General features: G+C 32.8%; 1 protein-coding gene across 2 annotated transcripts in view; it reads left to right on the forward strand.

The window, feature by feature from the left end:
• Window positions 1-23,246, forward strand: part of LOC149574834 (SH3 domain-containing protein 2-like) — an 88,798-nt gene that overhangs the window by 50,927 nt on the left and 14,625 nt on the right. For both annotated transcript variants that reach the window (XM_089814673.1, XM_089814674.1), the window contains 5 exons: window positions 1,114-1,233; window positions 1,390-1,459; window positions 1,576-1,724; window positions 6,479-6,580; window positions 6,670-6,867. In XM_089814673.1, coding sequence (XP_089670799.1) covers window positions 1,114-1,233; window positions 1,390-1,459; window positions 1,576-1,724; window positions 6,479-6,580; window positions 6,670-6,867 — 639 coding nt within the window. The remainder of the gene's footprint in view (window positions 1-1,113; window positions 1,234-1,389; window positions 1,460-1,575; window positions 1,725-6,478; window positions 6,581-6,669; window positions 6,868-23,246) is intronic.

Genomic DNA, 23,246 nt, shown 5'->3' on the forward strand with positions numbered 1-23,246 from the left:
GGGCATTGGTGAATTTGCAAATTTGAATACCAAATTCCTTTCCACCTCTTATCCCATATGTCAAATGAGGTTGAGTAATTATTATTTGGGTGAAATAAATTGGTCTTTGTCATGTGCACACCTTTATTCAACTGATGAGTACACAAGAGATTTGAGTAATTTGTGCTTGGTAAAGATCATATGTCTTCATCTTGTTGATTAACCATGATGATTTATTTACTTCATAATGGGATTGTTATTTGCACATGATTTCGTAAGTCAATACAGTAATACCAAGTGAAGTTTATGATGTTATATATTTTGTGGGCAATATCTGGCTGTTGTAGCTATTGAGGTTACTTGTATATGTTGTTTTCTGGCTTTGTTTTGTGTTACTAGATGCTTTTATCAGTTCTAATGGTTTTGGATCATTGCTGATATTCATGATATGTTGTTTCTAAGATATGTTTCCTTTGTTTGGATAAGCTGCACTCTGTTTAGCAAAATTTGGTAAGCAGATGTCAGTCATCAATTTTTCATTCTACAATGGTACTAGAGCTTCAGTCCATGATGACACTGAGCCCTAATCTAGAGAACTTATGCGAGCCAAATGTCATTGATACTGTGACAAGAATAGCTACCTTAGTACATTTAACTAGAAGCCATCAAGTACATAAGTAATATAACTCAAAAAAACATGATAGTTGCCATAGTGTTAGCACAAATGATACACAATAAGCTAGAAACATAGATCAAGGTGCCGAGGAAGCATTTATTATCATGTTTGAAAAAGACTGCAAGAAAATGGAAGATGAATTATAGAACAAGAAATAGAATTCTCCACCATGGCGAGCATATTTCATCTTAAGTACAAAGGTTGTCTTTTCTGCTGGCTATGGTTGCAGCACTGTTTAAGCATCCTTTCAGAAGCTTCCCAATTTCTTCCAACGAGGAGTGTTGGCCCCAATAGGTGTGGCAGTGAAGCTTGCATTCAGAGGCCTCATTGAGGAAGAGAGATTACATCCTTATCTTGTGGAAGACAGAAAACAGATAAATTTTTTATGAAAGATGCTTCCACATGGATATTTTTTTATAGTGTTGTCATTACTTAAGCTTCTTTTTGTATTGTGGCAGGCAGTGCTCAAGCAGTTTACTGGACATGGATATGGGAATGATAACCTCGTCACTGATGAGGCAGAACTTCTTCATCATCAACAACTTGAAAGGCTCTATATTTCTACTCGAGCAGCCAAGGTATGGGTATTTTTCATGTAAAATTTGTTTGTGGTGTCTTCAATTGCAAGAACAAAGGAACATATTGGATTGATATCAGGTTGTATCAATTAAAAAAGGATATTAATATTTTTCAAAAAAGTATAGTATCCATAATACCATATTGTCAATTTTCAGCATTTCCAACGTGATGTTGTGCGGGGTATTGAAGGCCTCAACTCTGCAGGCTCAAAACAGATGGAATATGGTAAATTATCATTACATTTCATTATGTACATTTCATTACAATGATCTAAGGTTCATTATTTAGTATTTGTTCAACTTTCTTTAACTGGTATTTTATTTTGATTCCTGTTTCCCTAGCAACAAAGTTAGCTGATGACTGCTGCAAATATGCAAATGATGGCCCTAATTCAAATACTGCACTTGCTAGAGTTTCACTATACTTTGGGAATTCTCGCAATGCAATGGAGAAAGAGAGGGAGAAGATGCATCACACTCTTGGTGTTCAGGTAAACTCGAAATTGAAGTGCCTTGATTTAAGAAATTTGGCATGACCTTTAAATGGCATACGAAGAAGAGGATAACCCCTTCAGTCTAGGTTCAAAGTTTAGCATCTTTTAAAAGATTTTTGTGTCAGTTTGGCTTTATTTGACCTTTTTGCATAGTGGCTGGCACTAATACTATATCCATTACTGTGATAATTGACACTTCTGTTAGAGTACTTGGCAAGGTATTCATATGTTTAACAGTAACAGACACAACATTAAAAAATGTGACATGGTACCGAGCCTTCTTCTTTAGGTTCCTTGAGTTCTTTTGTTAATTGATTTGCCAATTCCGCTGAGACTGATTTTGTTGCTTTTCCAAATAATATTCTTAGGCTTTCTGGCATAGGTTGGGGATTTCCAACAGAGAAAATCAAAGTTTTCTGATCATCAACAGATTAAAAGAAAAAAATTAAAATTCTCTTTACTTTACTGTTTTCAGGGTGAAGGTGGCTACTAAAGACAATATTATGTCTTGAGATTAGTATGATCAGGGTGGCTGTAAACCACCTTTTATATGGCATCAAGTGACTGTTCATATCTTTTATTTTGCCATCATGTCACCACCATTTGTCTTTATAAACTGCAGATTCATTGTTTGTTAGTTGTTTATTTACCTGGTATTCTTCACGAGTTTACCAATTTAGTCTACTCTATTGCACACAAAATGCAACTCCCTGCTTCACATCCATTTCAACCAAAATGACTTTTGACTTCATGTTTGAAAGGAAGTTTAACAGAACGACATTATATGCTGATCTATGAGGTGAGAAATGTGCAAAAATATGATTTAAAATATGACAAGAGTGAATATAAACATACAATAACCATTAGATATTAATGTATCCTAGGAAAACCTTAAAAATACCCAACAGGCTAACTCCAAATTGATGTGTTTTTCAGCAACAAAACCAGTTGCAATACAATCCAAACAAGGAGCCTTCATAGGTCAAATCATTAACAACATATCTAGAATAATTGTAACATCATAACTTGCTTGTAAACTCATTGTGAAGCCTCCATCTTTAGCATACAATAAAGAGGCAAACTCCAACCGCAATCCAAGTGTGCTTTACTAAAACCATGTGCCAAAACAATGACTCAAATTTTATTTCTATTCTTCATGAGGGGTTCAACAAATTATGTTTAGTAGATGCCTTACACCTTGTAATAACCTGTCATAAATTGTCATACCCTCCTCTTCAAAATGCATTCCATTTTGGCAAATCCATTTGAAGATGCTTTATGATGCATCATAACATGCAGTTTAATGTGGTCACAACTCAAGTTGACAATGTCAACTCCCCTCTTACATGCTTTTATGGGTGTCATAAATTGTCTTACATCAGTCACATTGTTATAGATGCCATTACATATCTCATTTGGTGAGATATTCTTACACGCATCCACACATGGCAGCATTGGAAAAATCGTGACAAGAAGCCCTTTTCCATGAGGATTCACAATTAATCAACAAATATTAGACTAGCAATCATGATTATTGTTAATTGGTACAGTGATAGGTTTTTGTAATGAGTTTTCTATGTAAATAAGTACAAAGCTTGAAAGAAACACAAGTTTTTAAAAAATCTAGCATATGGAATTTGTCTATGCTGGCTTGCAATGCTGCATACGGAATATGTCTAACAGACCCTTGGCATATTTGGACTGAGAAATGAATATACCAGAAGACTGCTACCAAACCTCAACACCACCATATTACGGGACGTAATTGGGAAAATACTTGCTTGTTATTAACAGTGATCAATCAATCAATTGGACAGAGAAATGAATATACCAGAAGATTGCTGCCAAACCTCAACACCACCATATTACATGAAGTAATTGGGAAATACTTTCTTGTTATTAACAGTGATCAATCAATCAATATATACAAATGAATAGACGATGTTTCCTTAGGAAACAATCGTTAAGAATAGAAACATTCCATTCTAGCTATCAGTTAACTAACAACTAACTAAATATAAGAAACATTCTAATATTTACAAACTATCTATTATCGTAATACAAACATGGGCAAAACATAGCAATCATGTCCAGAAGTGCTGCAGTTTGAAATCATATTGATACCCTAGGAATATACGAACCAAATCATGGCAAAATGAATGACAAATGTTAAAATCATCCTGCTAGGAGCGGTGTGAAGTTTAAGGCTTGAAACTCTAATGCAAAGTGAACACAAATCACCAAGAATGCTGCTTCAAGTCCAAATGGTACAGAAGCAAGAATATATATTAATCTGAAGCATTTAACAACGGCTACACATTAAGCCCTCGAATTTTCCTTTGACCAAACCACAACGAGGTGATATATGCTTGTTCTTTCCACAATTCTTTAATGCCGTTTTCAAACTACATCTATCCAAACAAGTGATAAACTGCAGTATTAATGAGTTCCCAGCACCCCCAAACAAGGAAACCCTTTAATAATCTGAAACTTGCTGGTCAAATTCTTCAGAGGGATTTCCAGTTGAAACCTCCAACAATATGATGAAGAAGCACAATGGTGAATTCTGGATGAATCTGAAGCTTTCAGAGAGAGATTAAAATAAGCCAAACATAACTTCTCCAAACCTCCTTTTATAATCTTCTCATGAACTTTTTGGAAACCCTATTTAATTTTATCACTTCTAATGCTTTAATGTTTAACATGCATATGGGAACTAATATTAAAATGATCTGTCATGTAATTTCTTCATTTATATAAATTTACTTTAATCTGTATACCTCCATGCACCTATTTGGCATAATAATTAACATTTATGCTATTATTAATATATTAATGCATACTTGACCCCACGTATCCTCTTTAATCATAGATATAATTAATTATATTTAAGTCAATGTTAGATTAATTTTTTAAATTAAATTAAATCATTAAACTCCATCAAATGCCGAGTATCGATTAAATATGGTGAACCGACAACTGATCCTACCAAACTTTCCAAATATAATCATGGTTTCCCTCAGACCATCTAGATGAATTACCATAAATAGTAAGTATGAACCAAATGTCCAAGTGATTTACCAAAAATAGTTTGTATAAATGGAGCCTGCATGACCTCTGTACGGAAAACAACAAATAAACTAATGCACTGAGATGAAGAATACTGAAATAGACACTGAAAGGGTCAATTTAATTACCACAGATCACTTTCAAAGGGCCGTTTAATAACCACATTAGCCAACAGGGACCACTGATAATAGATGTGCCTCTAAAAATAACTGATGCTTAGGAAGGCACAAAAATGGGGACGTTACAAACTGCCATGATATTTGAATCTGTTGTGAAATTGTAGTTCTAATGTTTGAGGATTTCACCTTGTTATCCTTAATGCAAGTTCATAATGATAGGTCTATGGTTATTGCCAACCATGTGTCAAAAGGTGTGAGGTTTATGACAGCCTTGGAGGCAATCATTCAAAACAATAGGATTTCAATACTTAATCTAATTTTTAAGATTTTATATTCTCTCTCTATAGTAGATATAATCAGGATGACTCTGAGCTTTCCCTCATGCTAAAGAAAACATCAAAGTACACCTTTTTATTTTAACTCCCTTAAACTCGAGCCTAACTGAGGTCCTTCACTCCAATCACCAAAACTTCAGCACGTGAATCCTAGACTATGTGAGGATCTTATTGTTTGAAAAAGATAGCAAGGAGAACTATGTCAGGAGAGCTACGGCATGTGGGAGGCTTGAGAAGGAAACAGCAAGGTTTTTTGGTACTCAAGCATTGTATCTTCTATAGCCAAGTGATTGAGCATGGTCTAACTGTGCTTTGGCTGTTGTCAAGTGTTTTTGTTCTTATGTATGATTGCATCTAGATTTTTTATGAAATGTCATGGTGTGATTATGGTCCATTGCTGGTCCGTGGTTATCCTTTACTAATCAGAAACATGTCAATATGTTTTTTAATATTAGATCAAATATTTTATTCTCTAATTTGTGTATGTTATCATCTGCGATCTTCCTTAACTCCCTCTTTGCCCCTGATTCCCTATCTCAATCTTTAATTGTGAGGGTTTTTTCCTGCTGTCTCTGAACTTCAGTCGCATTGGTCTCAGGATGGTCATTAAATCAGTATGGTCAAGGATAGGCATTAAATATTCTTCCAACTTAGTCTTAGGATTATCTTTTATTAATATCTAAAATATGCGAGTAAGTGAAACAAAGATGATCTATTTCTACATTATTTCTATATTTCTCCTTTGTTGCTGTGTCCTCCTTTGGTATTCAAAACCCTGGAACTCTATCTTCACTATCTATTCTAAAAGGAAGAAATATAATATGGAAATTTAGATTAATAGAATAAAACACAAACATCATAACGACACTGAAGTCACACAAGTAATAGAACTGAATGCAAATCCACAACTATCATCCACAATGTTAAAGATCTTAACAGAGGTATGCTGTAGTCTCTGATAATTAATATACCATATGCATAATTCATCTAAAGCAGTAGGTCATTTCGGTAATATTAACAGGTCAATGTTAGGTTAGTACAGTTGATTTACATACTATTCTCTTCATTTTTGATTAATCTTGTGAGTTTGCCTAAGCATTTATAAGGGTAACAACATTCTTAGGCAGATTAACCTCTTAGAATTTCAGTGCCACAAGTTGAATTGTATTGCTTTTAATGGCTATAGTTTTTATATTTTACTTGGTTAATGTGTGGTGGAACTCCATAGGTTGCAGAGCCCTTACGTGCAATGGTTATGGGAGCACCTTTGGAGGATGCACGGCACTTGACACAGCGTTATGATCGAATACGGCAGGAAGTGGAAGCTCAGGTTATCAGGATTAGTTTTTTGTTTGGTCATTAGTGCTTGATATCACTTTTTATTGTATTAGTTTAAAAAAATAAAAATAAATTCTGCAGAGAGCAGAGGTTGGAAGGCGACTGAAGTCTAAGGAAGCTAGTGGAACAGTAGATAATGCAATGAAACTGCAGGCTGCAGAATCAAAGTTGACAGATCTTATATCTACAATGTCAGCACTTGGGAAAGAGGCAGCTTCTGCTATGATGGCTGTTGAAGCTCAACAGCAACGACTTACTCTTCAACGACTTATTGCAATGGTAACTCAATTTCTTCTTAAGTAGATAGATGCTATACAGCTGGGCGAGGCTCTCTGATGGTCAGTATTACTATTGCAGTCAGTTTTTCATTGGACTCACATTTGTCCTATAACATGTTTATGTTTTCTATGGATTTACTTTATCATATAAAGTACTTGGTTGTTTCTGATGTATTCTTTAAATTTATTCAAGTCTTATCATCTCCTATTTTAATTTCTCTTAATTTCTACACCTATCATATTCGTACATTTTGGAAATGTATCTGGACTTGAATCTAAGGTGTATCAGAGCAAGTTCACAATGCCCTTATTGGCTTGTGTTTCTTGGTTATCTTAAAAACTGAGAAGCACCATTACTTATTGTTGTTTCTTTGAGTTTCGTAGATGCGGTTTGAAGGGATAGGGTTTTAGAGATGGCAAAAATCTTCTTGATTTTGAGGACAGCAGGGGGACAACTCTTAGCATAATATGAAAATAAAATATTAAAATTAAAAATAGTTAAAAGTGAATGAAGCTGAAATTCTTAAAACCATTTATAATGTGCTGAATTTGTAGATGACATTATATTTGATCCAATTGTCCATTTGATGGTCTAATACCATAATATGATTTTAAAAATTTGTTTTTATCAATGAGAGTTTGTGTGCATCCTGATTGTAGACTTTGCACTACTATTTGTTTTCTACTTAAAATAGTAGTGCAAATCTTTATGTTGGGGGTGTCCTATTGGGAAGGGTTTTAGGCATTTTGACTGATCCCTCACATGTGGGTGGGTGTGTTTTGGAAAATGGGCTAACATCAATGGATGGTGTTGGGCATGGCAGACTGTTTCAAACTGTTGCTTCAAAATGAGGATTCCCCCTAGATGCAAATTCAGATACAGTATTGGACACGAATAGAACCACTTTATAAGACCCCTAATATGATATGGATATGGTTTTAGGTATTTTGACAGACTTTTTGTCAAGTAACATGGATCAGTTTCTGCAAATTGAATTTTACTGCCATTGTTATAGGTACATTCCAAATGTAGATCCCAATCTCTTATATGTATAAGAGGAGACGCGTCTCATTAAGAGACATCTCTCTATGATTAATCTTTATTAGTTAATATATATTAATAATATAAATCACAATATACCGTATATATATATATATATATATATATATATATATATATATATATATATATATATATATATATATATATATATATATATATATATATATATATATATATATATATATATATATATATCTAAGTTACTGATTCGGATGCGGATTCCGAAGCCGATACGAGATGCGGGGATTTTTTTTTTAAGGATGCGGATGTGAGAGGAAATATATATATATATATATATATGCAAAGCAATGCAAGAAATACACAAAAACAAATCATTTGATAAATCATAATATGACTATGAATCTATGATACTTAACAGTTAACTAGAACCCTTAAACAAAATTCAAGATATTTCAAAATTCATATGATATTCATATATCAATATCAATATGTGCTTGTACAACATTAGCGTTTAGTCTTGACTCTTAAACAATAAGTTCAAATAGGTCATGTTGAAGATCCCAACAAAATAAAATTTAAAAACATGGTAAATGATTGAAGTCTGAAGATTCAATCAATCAGAGTCTGACTTTGAATCGTAGGGATTCGCAAGAAAATCCACATTCTCATTGTCATCTCCAACTGCTGAAAGATCATTTGAACAAAGCATGGTTCCACTTATGCTAGATGCACCACGTGCCACACTAACATAGCCCAGGCTTGTGTAGTCAGCTGGTGATTCTTTGATTGGTGCCACCATTTCCTTCCAATATGGTGATCTCACCAAGTTGAAAGAAAGCCCATTCGCATAGAGGCAACGTGCAATAGCTTCTTCAGCGTGGTCTCTTGCCCCCATTTTAAATGCGGTGTCCAATGGGCCTCTTTTATAAGAAAATAAATAAATTTTAATTAGTTCCTAACAACTATGAACATCAATGAACATGCATACAAGTGGAAAGAAGTGAGAAAAACTACGAAAATAGATACCCAAAGTTGCTTCTACATATCTTTCAAAAAAAAAAATTGAAAAAAAACTTAAAAAAATCTTCAAGAACTCGAAAAAAATCATCAAAAATTCAAAAAAATTCATCTAAATACTCAAGAAAAGAATGGATCACTTACCTTGAATGGTTTAAACTTTTTTGAGAAAGCTATCTCTCCCTCTTCGATCGATCCTCTTCGAAAATGCTGAACTTAGCTTCACAATGAAGGATTGACTGTAGGTGCAAACAAAATTCTAAAATGACTCTTGTGAATGCTTCTATGTTGTCTTCTAGGGTTGTTTTAGGGTTTTACGCTAGATGCACCACGTGCCACACTAACATAGCCCGGGCTTGTGTAGTCAGCTGGTGATTCTTTGATTGCTGCCACCATTTCCTTCCAATATGGTGATCTCACCAAGTTGAAAGAAAGCCCATTCGCATAGAGGCAACGTGCAATAGCTTCTTCAGCGTGGTCTCTTGCCCCCATTTTAAATGTGGTGTCCAATGGGCCTCTTTTATAAGAAAATAAATAAATTTTAATTAGTTCCTAACAACTATGAACATCAATGAACATGCATACAAGTGGAAAGAAGTGAGAAAAACTACTAAAATAGATACCCAAAGTTGCTTCTACATATCTTTCAAAAAAAATAAATTGAAAAAAAACTTTAAAAAATCTTCAAGAACTCGAAAAAAATCATCAAAAACTCAAAAAAATTCATCTAAATACTCAAGAAAAGAATGGATCACTTACCTTGAATGGTTTAAACTTTTTTGAGAAAGCTATCTCTCCCTCTTTGATTGATCCTCTTCGAAAATGTTGAACTTAGCTTCACAATGAAGGATTGGCTGTAAGTGCAAACAAAATTCTAAAATGACTCTTGTGAATGCTTCTATGTTGTCTTCTAGGGTTGTTTTAGGGTTTTATTGTGAAAAAACACTTTAAAGAATGCTTTTAGTCACATGTTGTTATGAAAGTTTAAGTTAAAATATACTATATTTTATTGTTTTCCCGCCTAACTCCCGCGGATGTGTCCGGATGCTCCCGGATTCCCTGCGGGTGTCTTTCGGGTAGCACTCGCAGCGCATCCGGAGGCTTCCCTTATCCGTCCGCATCGGATGCGGAAGCCAGGCCCTACTGGCACGAATCAGTATCAGATATATATATATATATATATATATATATACATATATATTATATAATATATAATAAATATCAATCCGTTTGAAGCTATAATCTTAAGCTCCCTCTTAGCTAGGGAGGATTTGTAGAACACATTATGCCCTCAAGTATATGAAGAGATATTATCTCAGTATGGTATTCAATTCACTATAAGGCTAAATTTCTCAACACTCCCTCTTTAGCAAAAAAAGAATTGAAGCAATTAAATACAAGTTTTGAACACCACTTTAAGTGTGGTCTATGACAAATTTAAGTTATGGTGTTTGGCAAGATCTGGCTTGAAGAACCATAACACTTGATTTTCATGGTGTCTGGCAAAATCCGGCCGGAAGAACCATGATAACACTTGCTCCAACACATTTTGGTGTTAGGAGATAGATCAACTATTGATAAGGTCATCACCTTGAAATAGTGACCTTGCAGATATGAAAGATTGTCACCTTTCATAACACACAATTGCAAAAATTTAATCTGTCTATGACAACAACTTAATGAAGTCTGTAATGATACATTCGTTATTATGACTTTCAACACTCTGGGACAACAACTTAATGAAGTCTAGCATGATAACAGGTCTACCATTTATAAGATTGTCATCTTACAATGATTACCTTCTGTTTATATATGTCAGTCAAAGATTGTCACCTTCATTACATATCATATGCGAAATATTAACCACCATGAACTAGGTTTGAGGGTGGTATAAGGGCTTTCACCTTAATTCTTTCTCATAGAGAAGAACACATCACAATAAATTTCACTTAGAACTTCTCCTCATAGAGAAGATATCGTTCACAAAGGATTTCACTTCAAAAATTTTCCCTCTGAACAATGATCCTAGGAAGTCAAGTCTAGTAGTTAATCCCTTAGAGGCTCTCTTCCCAAATGATTCTTGTCAGACTCACTTTGAATTTGATATCTAATCTTTTCGTGATGAGTCATCACTTGCTCATGATATACATAGGAGTAGGCCCATCAGAATCATGCAATCACACATGTATTTCTAGACTCCCTTTGAGTATTAAGCTCCTGTGTTGCTTTAGAAGAAGTGCCATGCTCATGATATAAATAATTGTCACTCTCTGGTATAAGAGGGTTTTGGAATTGCTAATAAGTTAGATATCTGTATACCTAGTAGAAGTAGTGTGTGTGTGTGTGACAGTTTTAAAATTTGAAGAGAAACAAACAAAACTTTACTTGTAGGTTACGAGAGAAATATTATGGACACAAAGGTTTGAGTATGTATGTGTTTTTTTGGTGAGCAGGCAATTGGCACTTAAAAATTAACACTGAGAAAGTGCATATGATGTTACAGCAGAGCAAGGCAAGGGCATCGAGTTTTTAAAATCATCTGAAAGAGTCATGGGTGTGCTGTGAAGAGTTTGTGGAGATATCATTACAACGCTGGTTAAAATGAGCAAAAAGAAGTTAAGAGAAATGTAATTAGAAGTGTTGGCGACTGTGTTTGAGCTTTGAAGGAAAGCTGTGTGTCAGTGGTTGCTGGAATAGCTTGCGTTTGGTTAACCTTGGGCAAAGAACACATAGATGTGAGGTGGATTGAAGCTGGTGCGAAGATATCTATTTATATGGACATCTTCTTGAATGCACTCTTTTGAAGATTGATTTGAAGACTGGTGGAGACAGTTTTTAAAAGGCATTCTTATTCAGCTTAAATCATTTTCGACAATTTCTTGGTTGTTATAGTCTGTGTTATTTCATTTAGTTGTTGAAATTGATCGTTCAGTAATGAAGTGTTGATTCTTATAATGGTTGTAGTGATGGAAATATTGTCATTGATGACAAAGGCATTCAGAAAAATTGATCATTGATGTCAAATGCAATCAGGAGATTGATAATGTCATTTATTAAATCTGGTTACATATTAAAATAATAAAGATTACACATAAAAGATAATAACTACAGTGATCATTCATACAACAAATAGTCATGGTACAAGATACATCTTTAACAAGACTTAAAAGAGAAAATGCTTACATTGATCACTGGCAGCGAAGAAACAGTTTAAATACTGTACGATGAAGATACAGTAACAATATCGAAACTACCATAGTCTTATAATACAGTAACTTCAGTAAGGATGAAGATATAAATATACATCAAAGACACTAAGAAACAAATTTATTACAAGTGTCAATGCTCAGATCGAAGAAAGATATAAATATACGACACTAAGACACAAATATACATCAAAGACCTAAGAAACAAATTTATTGCAAGTGTCAATGCTCAGATCCAAATAATATGGAGCAAAGTAACATCAGTTTTGCTTAGTCATCATGAAATTCAGTTAGAAGAGAGACGATTCATCATGCACAGCAGTAAGAACACATAAATCAGTAGCAAATTAAATGGATAAACAAGACCAATGGCGAGGGGGTACAGCTGGCCCACTTTGTGATAAGATTGCTCTTACATGTAGATGATCTCATCATACTTGCTAGAACGGCTAAAGGTTTGAAAGAACACTTGAAAGCACTAGAAAGTTTTTGCCATGAAATGGGAATGCAAGTGAACACTAGCAAAACCAAAGTTATGATCTTCTCGCTGAAGAAGAATACGGGTATACAGGATGAGTTCCTATTTGAGGGTAACCCTCTTGAGATTGTGGAGGAGTATAAATACTTGGGCATAGATTTTCATAACAAACTCAATTGGGATACATGCAGGTCAAAAAGGATCCAAGGGGGCTGGAAAGTGTTATATTCTCTACAAAATAGGTGCAAGAACGCAAAATTATGGGATTGGACGACCATGAAAACTCTTTTTGGTTTGCTGGTCATTCCGATTATTCTTTACGGATGTGAAGTGTGGGGCTGTAGTATGTTCGAACAAAAATGGGTACAGGTAGAAAGAATTCAAAAACACTTCATCACATGCAATCTTAAAGTCAAGACCACGGTGCCGTATGAGATCTTATTGGCGGAGGTGGGTTCCTTTCTATTAGAAGCTGTCGCATTGGTTCGGATGCTAAGCTATTTAAAGAAAACCCAAGGTCTAGAAGCACATCGCTGGCCCAAGCTAGTTGTAGACGAAAAACTTGTCAGGCGAAAAAACACATGGATGAAGCAAAATGACAAATGGATGCAAAAATGGGATATCAACATACATACTTGCTCGGATAGCATTAAAGAAATAAAGAAGTTTGTCATGAAAAAATTTCACAATATTTTATGGACAAGGGACATAGGGCGGAAAAAATCTTATTACATTAAAAAATTGAACTCCACTTCTAGTCATGATGAAAAGGCCTATATAACATCACCTATTAATTGGAAAGCAAAAATGCTGATGGCACAACTAAGAAATAGTTCACATTGGCTGCGATGTGAAATTGGTAGATGGCAAGTTCTAGAGGAAGAGTGGCCAGACAGAACGTGTTTATTCGATAATATGGGAGCAGTAGAGACGGAGCAACACTTTGTCAAGGATTGCCTGACATACAGTGATATTAGATCTAGTTATACAGAGATAGTATAGAACAAGGACTTCAACTGCTTATTCGAGGAAGATCAAGTGAAGAGAACGACTGTAATTATCAAACATCAGAGAAGGAGAGATAAGTTAACCAAAACTTTGCAACTAGATTAGTTCCGCTCTTGCCTTGGGGGGGTGATTGTGTAGGTCCCATAGGCTACTTTAGCCTTGTGGACGTCATTAAAATCTATCATATCATATCATATCAATGAACGCTGATAAAATAATCAAGATAGACGACAGGTATAGTGGACTCCATATATATTAAAAAGAGTATCAAGTTGTATGGTGATGTCTCTATGCAGGAAGATGTTACAATAGGTGATATATTTTTGGAAAGCCCGATAGAATAAAATGGAAAATATGCACTCCGTTGATGAAGGTCACATATTTAGTCTTGGCATCGAATTGGAGATACATATTAGAAAATAGACATATCATGCAAATATTAAGCTGACAAAAGAAGATATTGAAATGGTGATCATTGCACAAATAAATAAGTCATATATTATGAGAAGTGATCAGAATTGGCAACGGTAGCATATACATACCAGCAATAGAGTAAGATTGGTTTAACCTGATAAAGGCTACCATAATTCCGGCACAAAAAAATCATGCGAGAATCCCCATAGGTGAAATATATGATATCTATACACATGACGTTAAGGTTTGAAGTCAGCATATTAGCTAAATTTAAGGAGGCCGCACAAAGCAACGACTTTATAAAGAAGGCAAAACATTACAAACATATTAGTAGATATGGATGGGAGAACACTCCCGATAATCCTGTAAAGCTTATCATCAAATACGTGTGTTTGCCGTTGTTAATCACACAATGATTACAGAGGTTACAATTGGTATTGAAAATGGATATAAGTCTTTCGTGAATGCTGATAGCATATCTTGCAAGAGTTTATTATAACAAAGAAATATGTTATTAGTTCCTGCCAAAGGTAGGATACTATTGTATCCATTCAGTTTCATTTTTCAATTAATTCAACCAATCCTATTACAAGATTTAAAAAATTAACACAAATTCTATAGTCTATTATTATTTTTAATTTTATATGATTATATAAATCTCTTTTATTTTGAATCTCATTGGACCATACTATTTTTAGTAGGGGCGAAATTTAATTTTGCTCAACAAAAAATACAAAAAAATAAGCATGATGTCACTGCATTAATACTTATCTTAAATTTAGTGCCACTTGTCTGAGACGTGTTAGCAAGCTTATGAGCCAGGTTACCCTACGTCATGTCACTTATTTATTCACTATAAAAATTTCTTGGTAATTGTTCTTTTTGGCATTCATTCATCCATTCACGTCATCGTTGTTTTACTTTTGGCAATGGTTCACTATGTATTTGACTCCTAAATGAAGTATTTTTCTTTCTGTGAAAATCAAAGTGCTTATACATCAAGATGAAATATTAAATGCATTTAACCCAGCCCAATTCATGCTTTTTGGGCTTTAGTGAGTCATGTGCCATGTGTTTGTGTATGTTGAACAAAATTTTTCCCTTATATTGTTTAGTGGCAACAAAGTGGGCATCTTGTTGGGGAATTTTTAATAAAATTGGTAATAAATTTTTGTAAATGTATGCTTAAATTGATGGCACAAAAGAATTGTTGATTAATTATTTTTAATCATTTTAAATGAAGGGAAACTTTAGGTTCTGAAATTAAGATTTCTTACAAGTCCGTGGAAGATTATGTAATCAGATTGATGAAAAGAAAAAAATTCTTAATATCTTATATACAATTATGTATGAGATAATCTATATAAAATAAATTGTCATAATTCATTTGAATTTTTTTTTTTATAGATATAACATATTTATATTTTTAATTTAAAAATAAATAAATAATATAATAATCATCTAATATTACTTATTATTTAATAATGTATTTTTATATTTGTTTCTCTTATTATTCTTTTACAATATATTAATTCTTTAAGTAAATATTTATTTTTAATTATAAAATATTTATAGAATATCATTTTACAATTATTCTCTTTGGTTAGTTAATTACAAATGTAAAAATATTGGTTTAAAACATAATTTACATTATTTATCGAAATATATTTGTATATGGTTATTGGTCCTATGTAATATCTAATTTTTATATTAATAATTTTATGTTATGTTATGAAAAGGATATCATGATACTTTATATCATATATTAAATAATGAAGTGTAATATATTTTATTGATAAAAATTATTAATTTAATATATATATATATTATTTAAATATATCAATAATAACTTATTGTAAAACACACTCTCTTATTAACATAACACAATTCTATTGGTAATAAATTTTGGTCACACTCTCTCTTATAAACATAATATGATTACATTGGTAATAAATTTTAGCTATTCAGATTTTCTTGGAAAAATCTTCTTTTAATTAACTTTGTATAAACTCACCATGATTTTTGAGAAAACAAAAATACACCATGATTATTGAGAAAACACAAACAAAGACTTCATAAATTAGGCCTCCAAAAGATTAGTAGCATATATACTTATACATTTAAGAATTAAATATTATATATATACAAAGAAGTTTTAATATAATATCTTTCATTTCAAATTTGTTATTTTTAAGATATTTTAAAAATATTTCTTATTTTTTTAATATAATACTCTTAAATATCTAAATCACATCCTAATTTTGTTCTTTATATTTCTCCCTCTACCTCTATGGCCATATTCCATGGTTACCGGGAGACCCGTCTCCCCCTTAAAAGTTGCGTCTCGGAGACCGAGACACGTCTCAGAGACTTTTCGCGTCTCCGGAGACCTCAAAAAAGGTTGGAGACTTCATGACGAAGTCTCCTGAAGTCTCCCCGTCTCCTAATCCAAAAAGTGAAGTCTCCCCGAAGTCTCTTGGTAAAATATAAATGTAAAATATAATATTAAATAATTTTATATATTTTAGCCCTCATTTGAATGTTTTTAATACAAAAATTAAGACCACCGACAATTTAAATGATTAAATCATTTAATATATTTTATTTAATAAATTAATAACTTTAAAAACATTAGAAACACTTTTTAAAAAATATTTTTATTCAACAATTTAAATGATTAAATCATTTCAAATATTTTTGGAGAGATGATTTTTTGGAGAGCATGATCGCTGAAGACCTTGAGATGGATGATCACAACCTTGTGGAGTAGATGATAGTACCATCGACATATTAATACTAGATATATTTCTATTTTTTGTTTATTGTACAAAGTGTTCATTTTTGTTTGCATATTGGCAATTCAGCATCAAACTATACTTTTTTAAATTTAAAATTTGAATATGTAATGATAATCTCAGCGATTATCAATCTGATATGATGGTGATCATATGCAATATTCGAAAAACAAATATGTCTATGAGATACAATATTGTGATCATGTGAGTTTTGAAATCTTTGACTCTATTAGTCTATTTTAATTTTTAATGTGACATTAGTATTATTATTTACTTTAGCCTTACAGTATTTACTATTTTCAAATCTTGTATTTACTTTTAGTATTAGACTCTTTAACCTATTAAAATTTTAAAAAAATAAAAATTGCCGTCTCCAAGTACGCCCGTCTCCTATTTGAAAAATTGCCATACCGGTACCTGTACCAGTACCGGAGACCTTGAAGTCTCCCCGTCTCTCGGTGACCTTGCCATATTCAAATACTTTTCTATTTTCTATTGGTGGGAACTTTGATGCATTGTGTCTCTTGTTAATAAAATGATGCGATCAAGTGACATGACTTTTTAATTTGAAAAGTCACATCCTAAGATATACAAGATATAGAACATGAATAAATAATTTTAATTTAACAAGTCAGCAGTTTTGAGCAGCTTGGATGAGAGGAGTGGAAATAAATAAATAAATAAATTAAAAAAAAAAAAAAAATATATATATATATATATATATATATATATATATATATTTGGCACTACTCACACTTCTTTAAAATGTGTGTGTGTGTGTATTTAAAAAGATTGGCTGACTTCAAGGCAAAAGAAATCACATAGTTTCCATCATCAGTTGTAAAAGCAACAAAGACAGAGGTGGAGTTCCAGATTTAACATCAAAAGTGGGAGTAGGTCTTCTTGTGGGTTGAAGCCTGTGAAGTAGCTTCTAGCAGGTTAGTGCTTGTAAAATCGAGGTTGGAGCCTATAATTTTTGTAAAAGATCAAAGATATATAAAGGCAAATATTTTGCCGTGGTTTTTCCTGCATTGGGTTTCCATGTTTCCATGTAAATCTTGTGCTATTGTATTCAAGTGCATAATTGTCTAATTTGGTTAATGTGGCAATTGTTTAGATAAAAGTTTTAAATTGTAAAATTTGTTATCATACTGATTCACCCACCCTCTCAGTATAATCGTGTGCTCTTCAATAGGTATCAAAGACGGTACATTCTATAAAAATGGAAATTTATCCAACGGCTATTGGTTTCGATGTCTGGTAATCAGTTGTAGATGGTTATACACTGCAGCAAAACCCACCTACAGATACATCTAGAAAGAGAAAATGTGAAAACAATGCCAAAGAAAAACATGCAATCTTTCCGAATCAATATTCTCAAAAGTTATGTATTATAGATCGGCCAAGGACATTTGGGACAAGCTGAAAAATGTTTATGAAGGAACCGAGAATGTAAACAAATCCAAACTTCAAAGTCATCGGAAAGTATTTGGAAGTCTCAACATGAAGGAAGATGAGAATATAGCCACTATTCTTGATCATGTAGATGATGTTGTCAATTCTATGCAAGCTCTTGGTGAGGACGTAAAACAAAGTCTTGTAGTTGAAAATATTTTAGGATCGCTACTTATGAAGTTGAATTCTAAAATATCTGTAATTGAAGAACAAAAAGATTTAGATAAATTGACAAAAGATGAATTGCATTGAATTCTTATCGCTTATGAAATGAGAATCGGAAGCAATGAATCAAAGAAAGAAATAGCATTTAAAGCATCTAAGGAAAATGAAAGCAAAAAACAAATGTGAAATGAGAGCTTGGATAATGTATCAGACAAAGAAGCAGCTTGCTTCTTGAGATAGCAAAAGGGAAAGAATGGAAAAAACAAAGTAAAGTTCTAATGCGTTAATTGCGGAAAGCCTGGCCACTAGACATCTAAATGTCCTTTTAACAATAGCGACTCCAGCAGAGATGAAAATGAAGCTTTCAAAAAGAAGAAATGGAAAAAGAACAACAAATTTAATAAAAGGAAACAATTTCAAAAGAAGTGGATGAAGATAGTGAGGATTGGCCAAGTGATGAGGAGGATGAAGTTCTCTTTATGGCTGAAGCTGATTTTAGTGATAATCATGAGGATGAAGAAGACGAATCATGTGATGAGGATGGTGAGGTTGATTTTGAAGAACTCCATTATGCATATAAGGAAAATAAAAAGCTAAAGAAGAAAATAGCCAAATGTAAAGCTGAATCAGAAGAAAAACTAGAAGCTCTCAATGAAGAAATGAAAGAGGTTGAAGATAAGCTGAAATCCAAAACAGAAGAATGTGTCAAATTGGAATTAGAAATTGAAAAATTGAAAACAGAATTGGAGGAAAGCACCATCAAACTGAAGGACAATATTGAGTTTGAGACAAGTGTAGAAATCCTAACTGAAATCATAGACAGTCAAAAACCCTCTTCCAGCAAAACAGTAGTTGGTTTCAAAAGAAATTCAAATAGTATCAATTCTTTCGAAGGATTCATCAAAGAAGGTGATAAAGTTGCGGAAAACAATACATCAAAAGAAGAAGACAAAGTCAAGGATGTGCACAAACCTCATTAACGTTTCATGGTTATTGTTATTCATGCAACCTTTTTGGGCACAGCGTAATAGAATGTAGAACAACACAACATCATATGAATGATTGGAAAGTGCCATATCATAGACAATATTTTTTGTACACCTTCAATGGATATTGCTACTCTTGCAACAAGTTTGGTCATAAAGCACTAAACTGTAGAAGCAAAGAAAAGAACTCTTCAAATTTTAGGAATCACAATTCTTTTGCTGCATTGGTTGATCTTGATGTCCTATGTTCAAATTGTAATAACTTTGGACATGATGCACATCAATGTAGAACAACTTTTCACACAAATCTAGCAAAGAAAGAAAATCACACTAACAAGAAGGTTTGGAATAAGAAAGTAAAGTCTCTATTTGTTCAAATAGCCTTAAATGCATAGAATAAGAAAGATGGTATGTTGATAGTGGGTGTTCAAGACACATGACAGGGGAGAAGAGAGAATTCTTTTCATTTGAACCAATTTGTGATGGATCTGTAAAATTTGGTGATAGCACAAAACGAAAAATAAAAGGAACTCTTAGTCTAGATCATGGAAAATCCAAAACAAAGGATGGCCTATATGTAAGAGGCTTAAAAGTAAACTAAGTGTAAGTCAGCTTTGTGATCAAGGTCATTATGTAATATTTCATCCTAAAGGGTGTGAAATTAAGGACGGGAAATTGATGGCTAATGAAAATCGAACAGAAAATAACTTATACATTCTACAAGAGATGAAAAACGAGAATTGTTTCCTAGCTCAACAAGATGAATATTGGCTGTGGCACAAAAGAATGGGGCATTTAAACTTTGACAACTTGGTCAGAATTAGTCGTAAAGGAGCTGAAAGAGACATACCAAAGTTATCAAAACCTTCAAACACCATTTGCAAACAATGTCAACTAGGAAAGCAAACAAGAAGCACATTCAAAACTAAGAAGTACTCTACATCAAAGCCACTTGAACTTGTGCATTCAGATTTATGTGGATCATCTAGGACAAAAGGTCTTCAAGGAGAAAGATATTTCATGTTATTTACTGATGACTACTCTAGAATGACTTGGGTAGCCTTCCTAAAAGAAAAATCAGAAGCACTTGATAAGTTCAAAGCCTTCAAAGAACTTGTTGAAAATGAAATGAATACAAAAATATTTTTCTTAGAATGGATAGAGGCGAAGAATTTACATCACATGAATTTGATATGTATTGTGAAAAGAATGGAATAAAAAGACAACTTTCAGTACCTAGAACAACTCAACAAAATGGAATGTTTGAAAGAAAGAGCAAGACGGTTCAAGAATCAAGGGCATTGCTTAATGAATCTAATATGGCCAATACATGTTGAAAAGAAGCAGTTCATACATCAGTCTACATTTTGAATTGTGCAAAAATAAGACTAAATTATGACAAGATACCTTACAAATTATGGAAAGAAAGACCAATGTCAGTCAAATATTTTAGAATCTTTAGAAGTACATGCTATATAAGAAGGAATGAAGATGACATGGGCAGATTTGAAGCTAGAGTAGATGAAGCAATCTTTCTTGCATATTCATCTAAAAATAAAGCATATAGATTTTACAATAAAAGACTTCACAAGATTGTTGAATGCACAAATGTAAAAATTGATGAAGGATTTGAAAAGATAAAAGAAAATGCAGAAATACCAAGTACATGTCAAGAAGAAGAAGATCCAAAAGATGAAGAAGAAATTGAACAAACACCTTTGAAGACACCAGCAAAAACTCCTTTAAAGATTCCAACAAAAACTGCTTTAAAAACACTAGCAAAAACACCATCAAAATTTGTCCAAAGAAATCATCCAGAAGACTTGGTAATAGGAGAGGTCTAGAAAAAGAAGTTCAAATATGAAGAAAAAAAAAAACAATGATGAGCATGCATACCTTTGTCTTTTATCAAAAGTAGAACCAAACAACTTCAAAGAAGCCAATGAAAACCAGCATTGGGTAAAAGCTATGGAGGAAGAATTGAACCATATCGAGAAAAACAACACTTGGGAAATCATTCCAAGGCCAAAAGATAAAAATGTCATAGGAACCAAATGGGTGTTTTAGAATAAAATGAATGAAAATGGAGAAGTCACTAGGAACAAAGCAAGACTTGTCTGTAAAGGTTATGCTCAAGTTGAAGGAGTGGATTTTGAAGAGACTTTTGCTCCACTTGCAAGTTTGGAAGTAATCCGGATGTTCCTAGCATTTGCAAGTCATAAAGTATTCAAAGTTTACCAAATGGATATAAAATCAGCTTTCCTTAATCAAGACTTAGAAGAGGAAGTATATGTTGAATTTCCTAAAGGATTTACACTTTCTGAAAAAGAGGATCAAGTAGGTAGATTGAGAAAAGCACTTTACAAAGTAAAACAAGCTCCAAGAGCTTGGTATTCTAAATTAGATGATTATCTTCAGAATCAATGTCTCAAAAGAGGAATGACAGATAGTAATCTATACATTAAAATTGAAAATGACAAACTCTTGATAGTAGTTGTATATGTGGATGACATAATATTTGGAGGAGGAAGTGATAAAATGTGTAAAGAATTTTCCATGAACATGCAATAGGAATTTTAAATGTCCATGCTTGGAGAATTATCTTTCTTTCTTGGATTGCAAATAGAACAAACAAGTAAAGGAATATTCATTTCTCAAGGTAAATATATCAAAGAAATGTTGAAGAAATTTGGGATGGAAGATTGCATTCCCGTTAGCACTGTTAAAGTTGTAGCTTCAATCGGATTAATTCGATCTGAGATACATTGTTGTTATTGGTAAATCATTATTTCCTATATATACTTATTAATGTAATAATAGTATATAGAGAAAAATAATGATTTATTGATAACAACAATGTATCTCAAATCGAATTAATCCGACTGAATATGTATATATATATATTATATACTATAATAGTATATAATAATATATATTATTATTACATGAATAAGTATATATAGGAAATGATGATTTACCAATAACAATAATATATTTTAGATTGAATTGATCTGACTGAAGCTACAACTTTAATAGTCCCTCTTAGCTACGAAGGATTTATAGAACACATTATGCTCTCAAGAATATGGAGAGATATCATCTCAATATGATATTTTGAAATGACACATTTAAGGATATCAACATAAATCCATCAACCTAGATGTTATATTTCAATATAATCCGAAGTATGATTCAACAAGAAATATCAATCATATGATATTCATCATACGCATATTCTTTTGGTATGTGCATTGGCATCAAATCCTTGATGCTTACCAAAAGAATATGTTATATCTTAGAAGGATATGAGTCATTTGATTTCCAACACTCCAGGATAACAATTTAATATAGTCTATCAGATAACAAGAAATCACAAGGTCATGGTCTCTATCGTGACAAGTATCACGATCTCTGGCACTCTGGGTTAACAACTTGTTAGTGAACAAATTGTCCTTCGAGAAAATGTGTGCAAATCTGACCCTGAATGCCCAAGTGAAAGAAGAAACCTACACTAACAGTTGGATAGGTTATCATGGGATTGATAACCTTCCTTTGAATTTTATCGGGTACAGCTCCCCGTATGAAATATTCAATGAATTAAATGTGAATGCTTTTACTAGAAAGCATAAAAGGATATCAAACATCTACCCTTAAATATAGCGTAGATGCGGGAAAAACCATACAACTACATGAAATTAAATGGTAAATGACACAAAATCCATTCACCCTGACATGCTACAAAAGACGGAATCAAGAAATACATTATCCATCTTGAAAAAGTGCAAAAATGAAAATTTGGAGATATAACAACATATTTCAAAAAAAACTAAAG

This window comes from Cupressus sempervirens, chromosome 2 (genome assembly GCF_028749045.1).
Source record: "Cupressus sempervirens isolate cs-2001-9-10 chromosome 2, ASM2874904v1, whole genome shotgun sequence".
Lineage (NCBI taxonomy): Eukaryota > Viridiplantae > Streptophyta > Pinopsida > Cupressales > Cupressaceae > Cupressus > Cupressus sempervirens.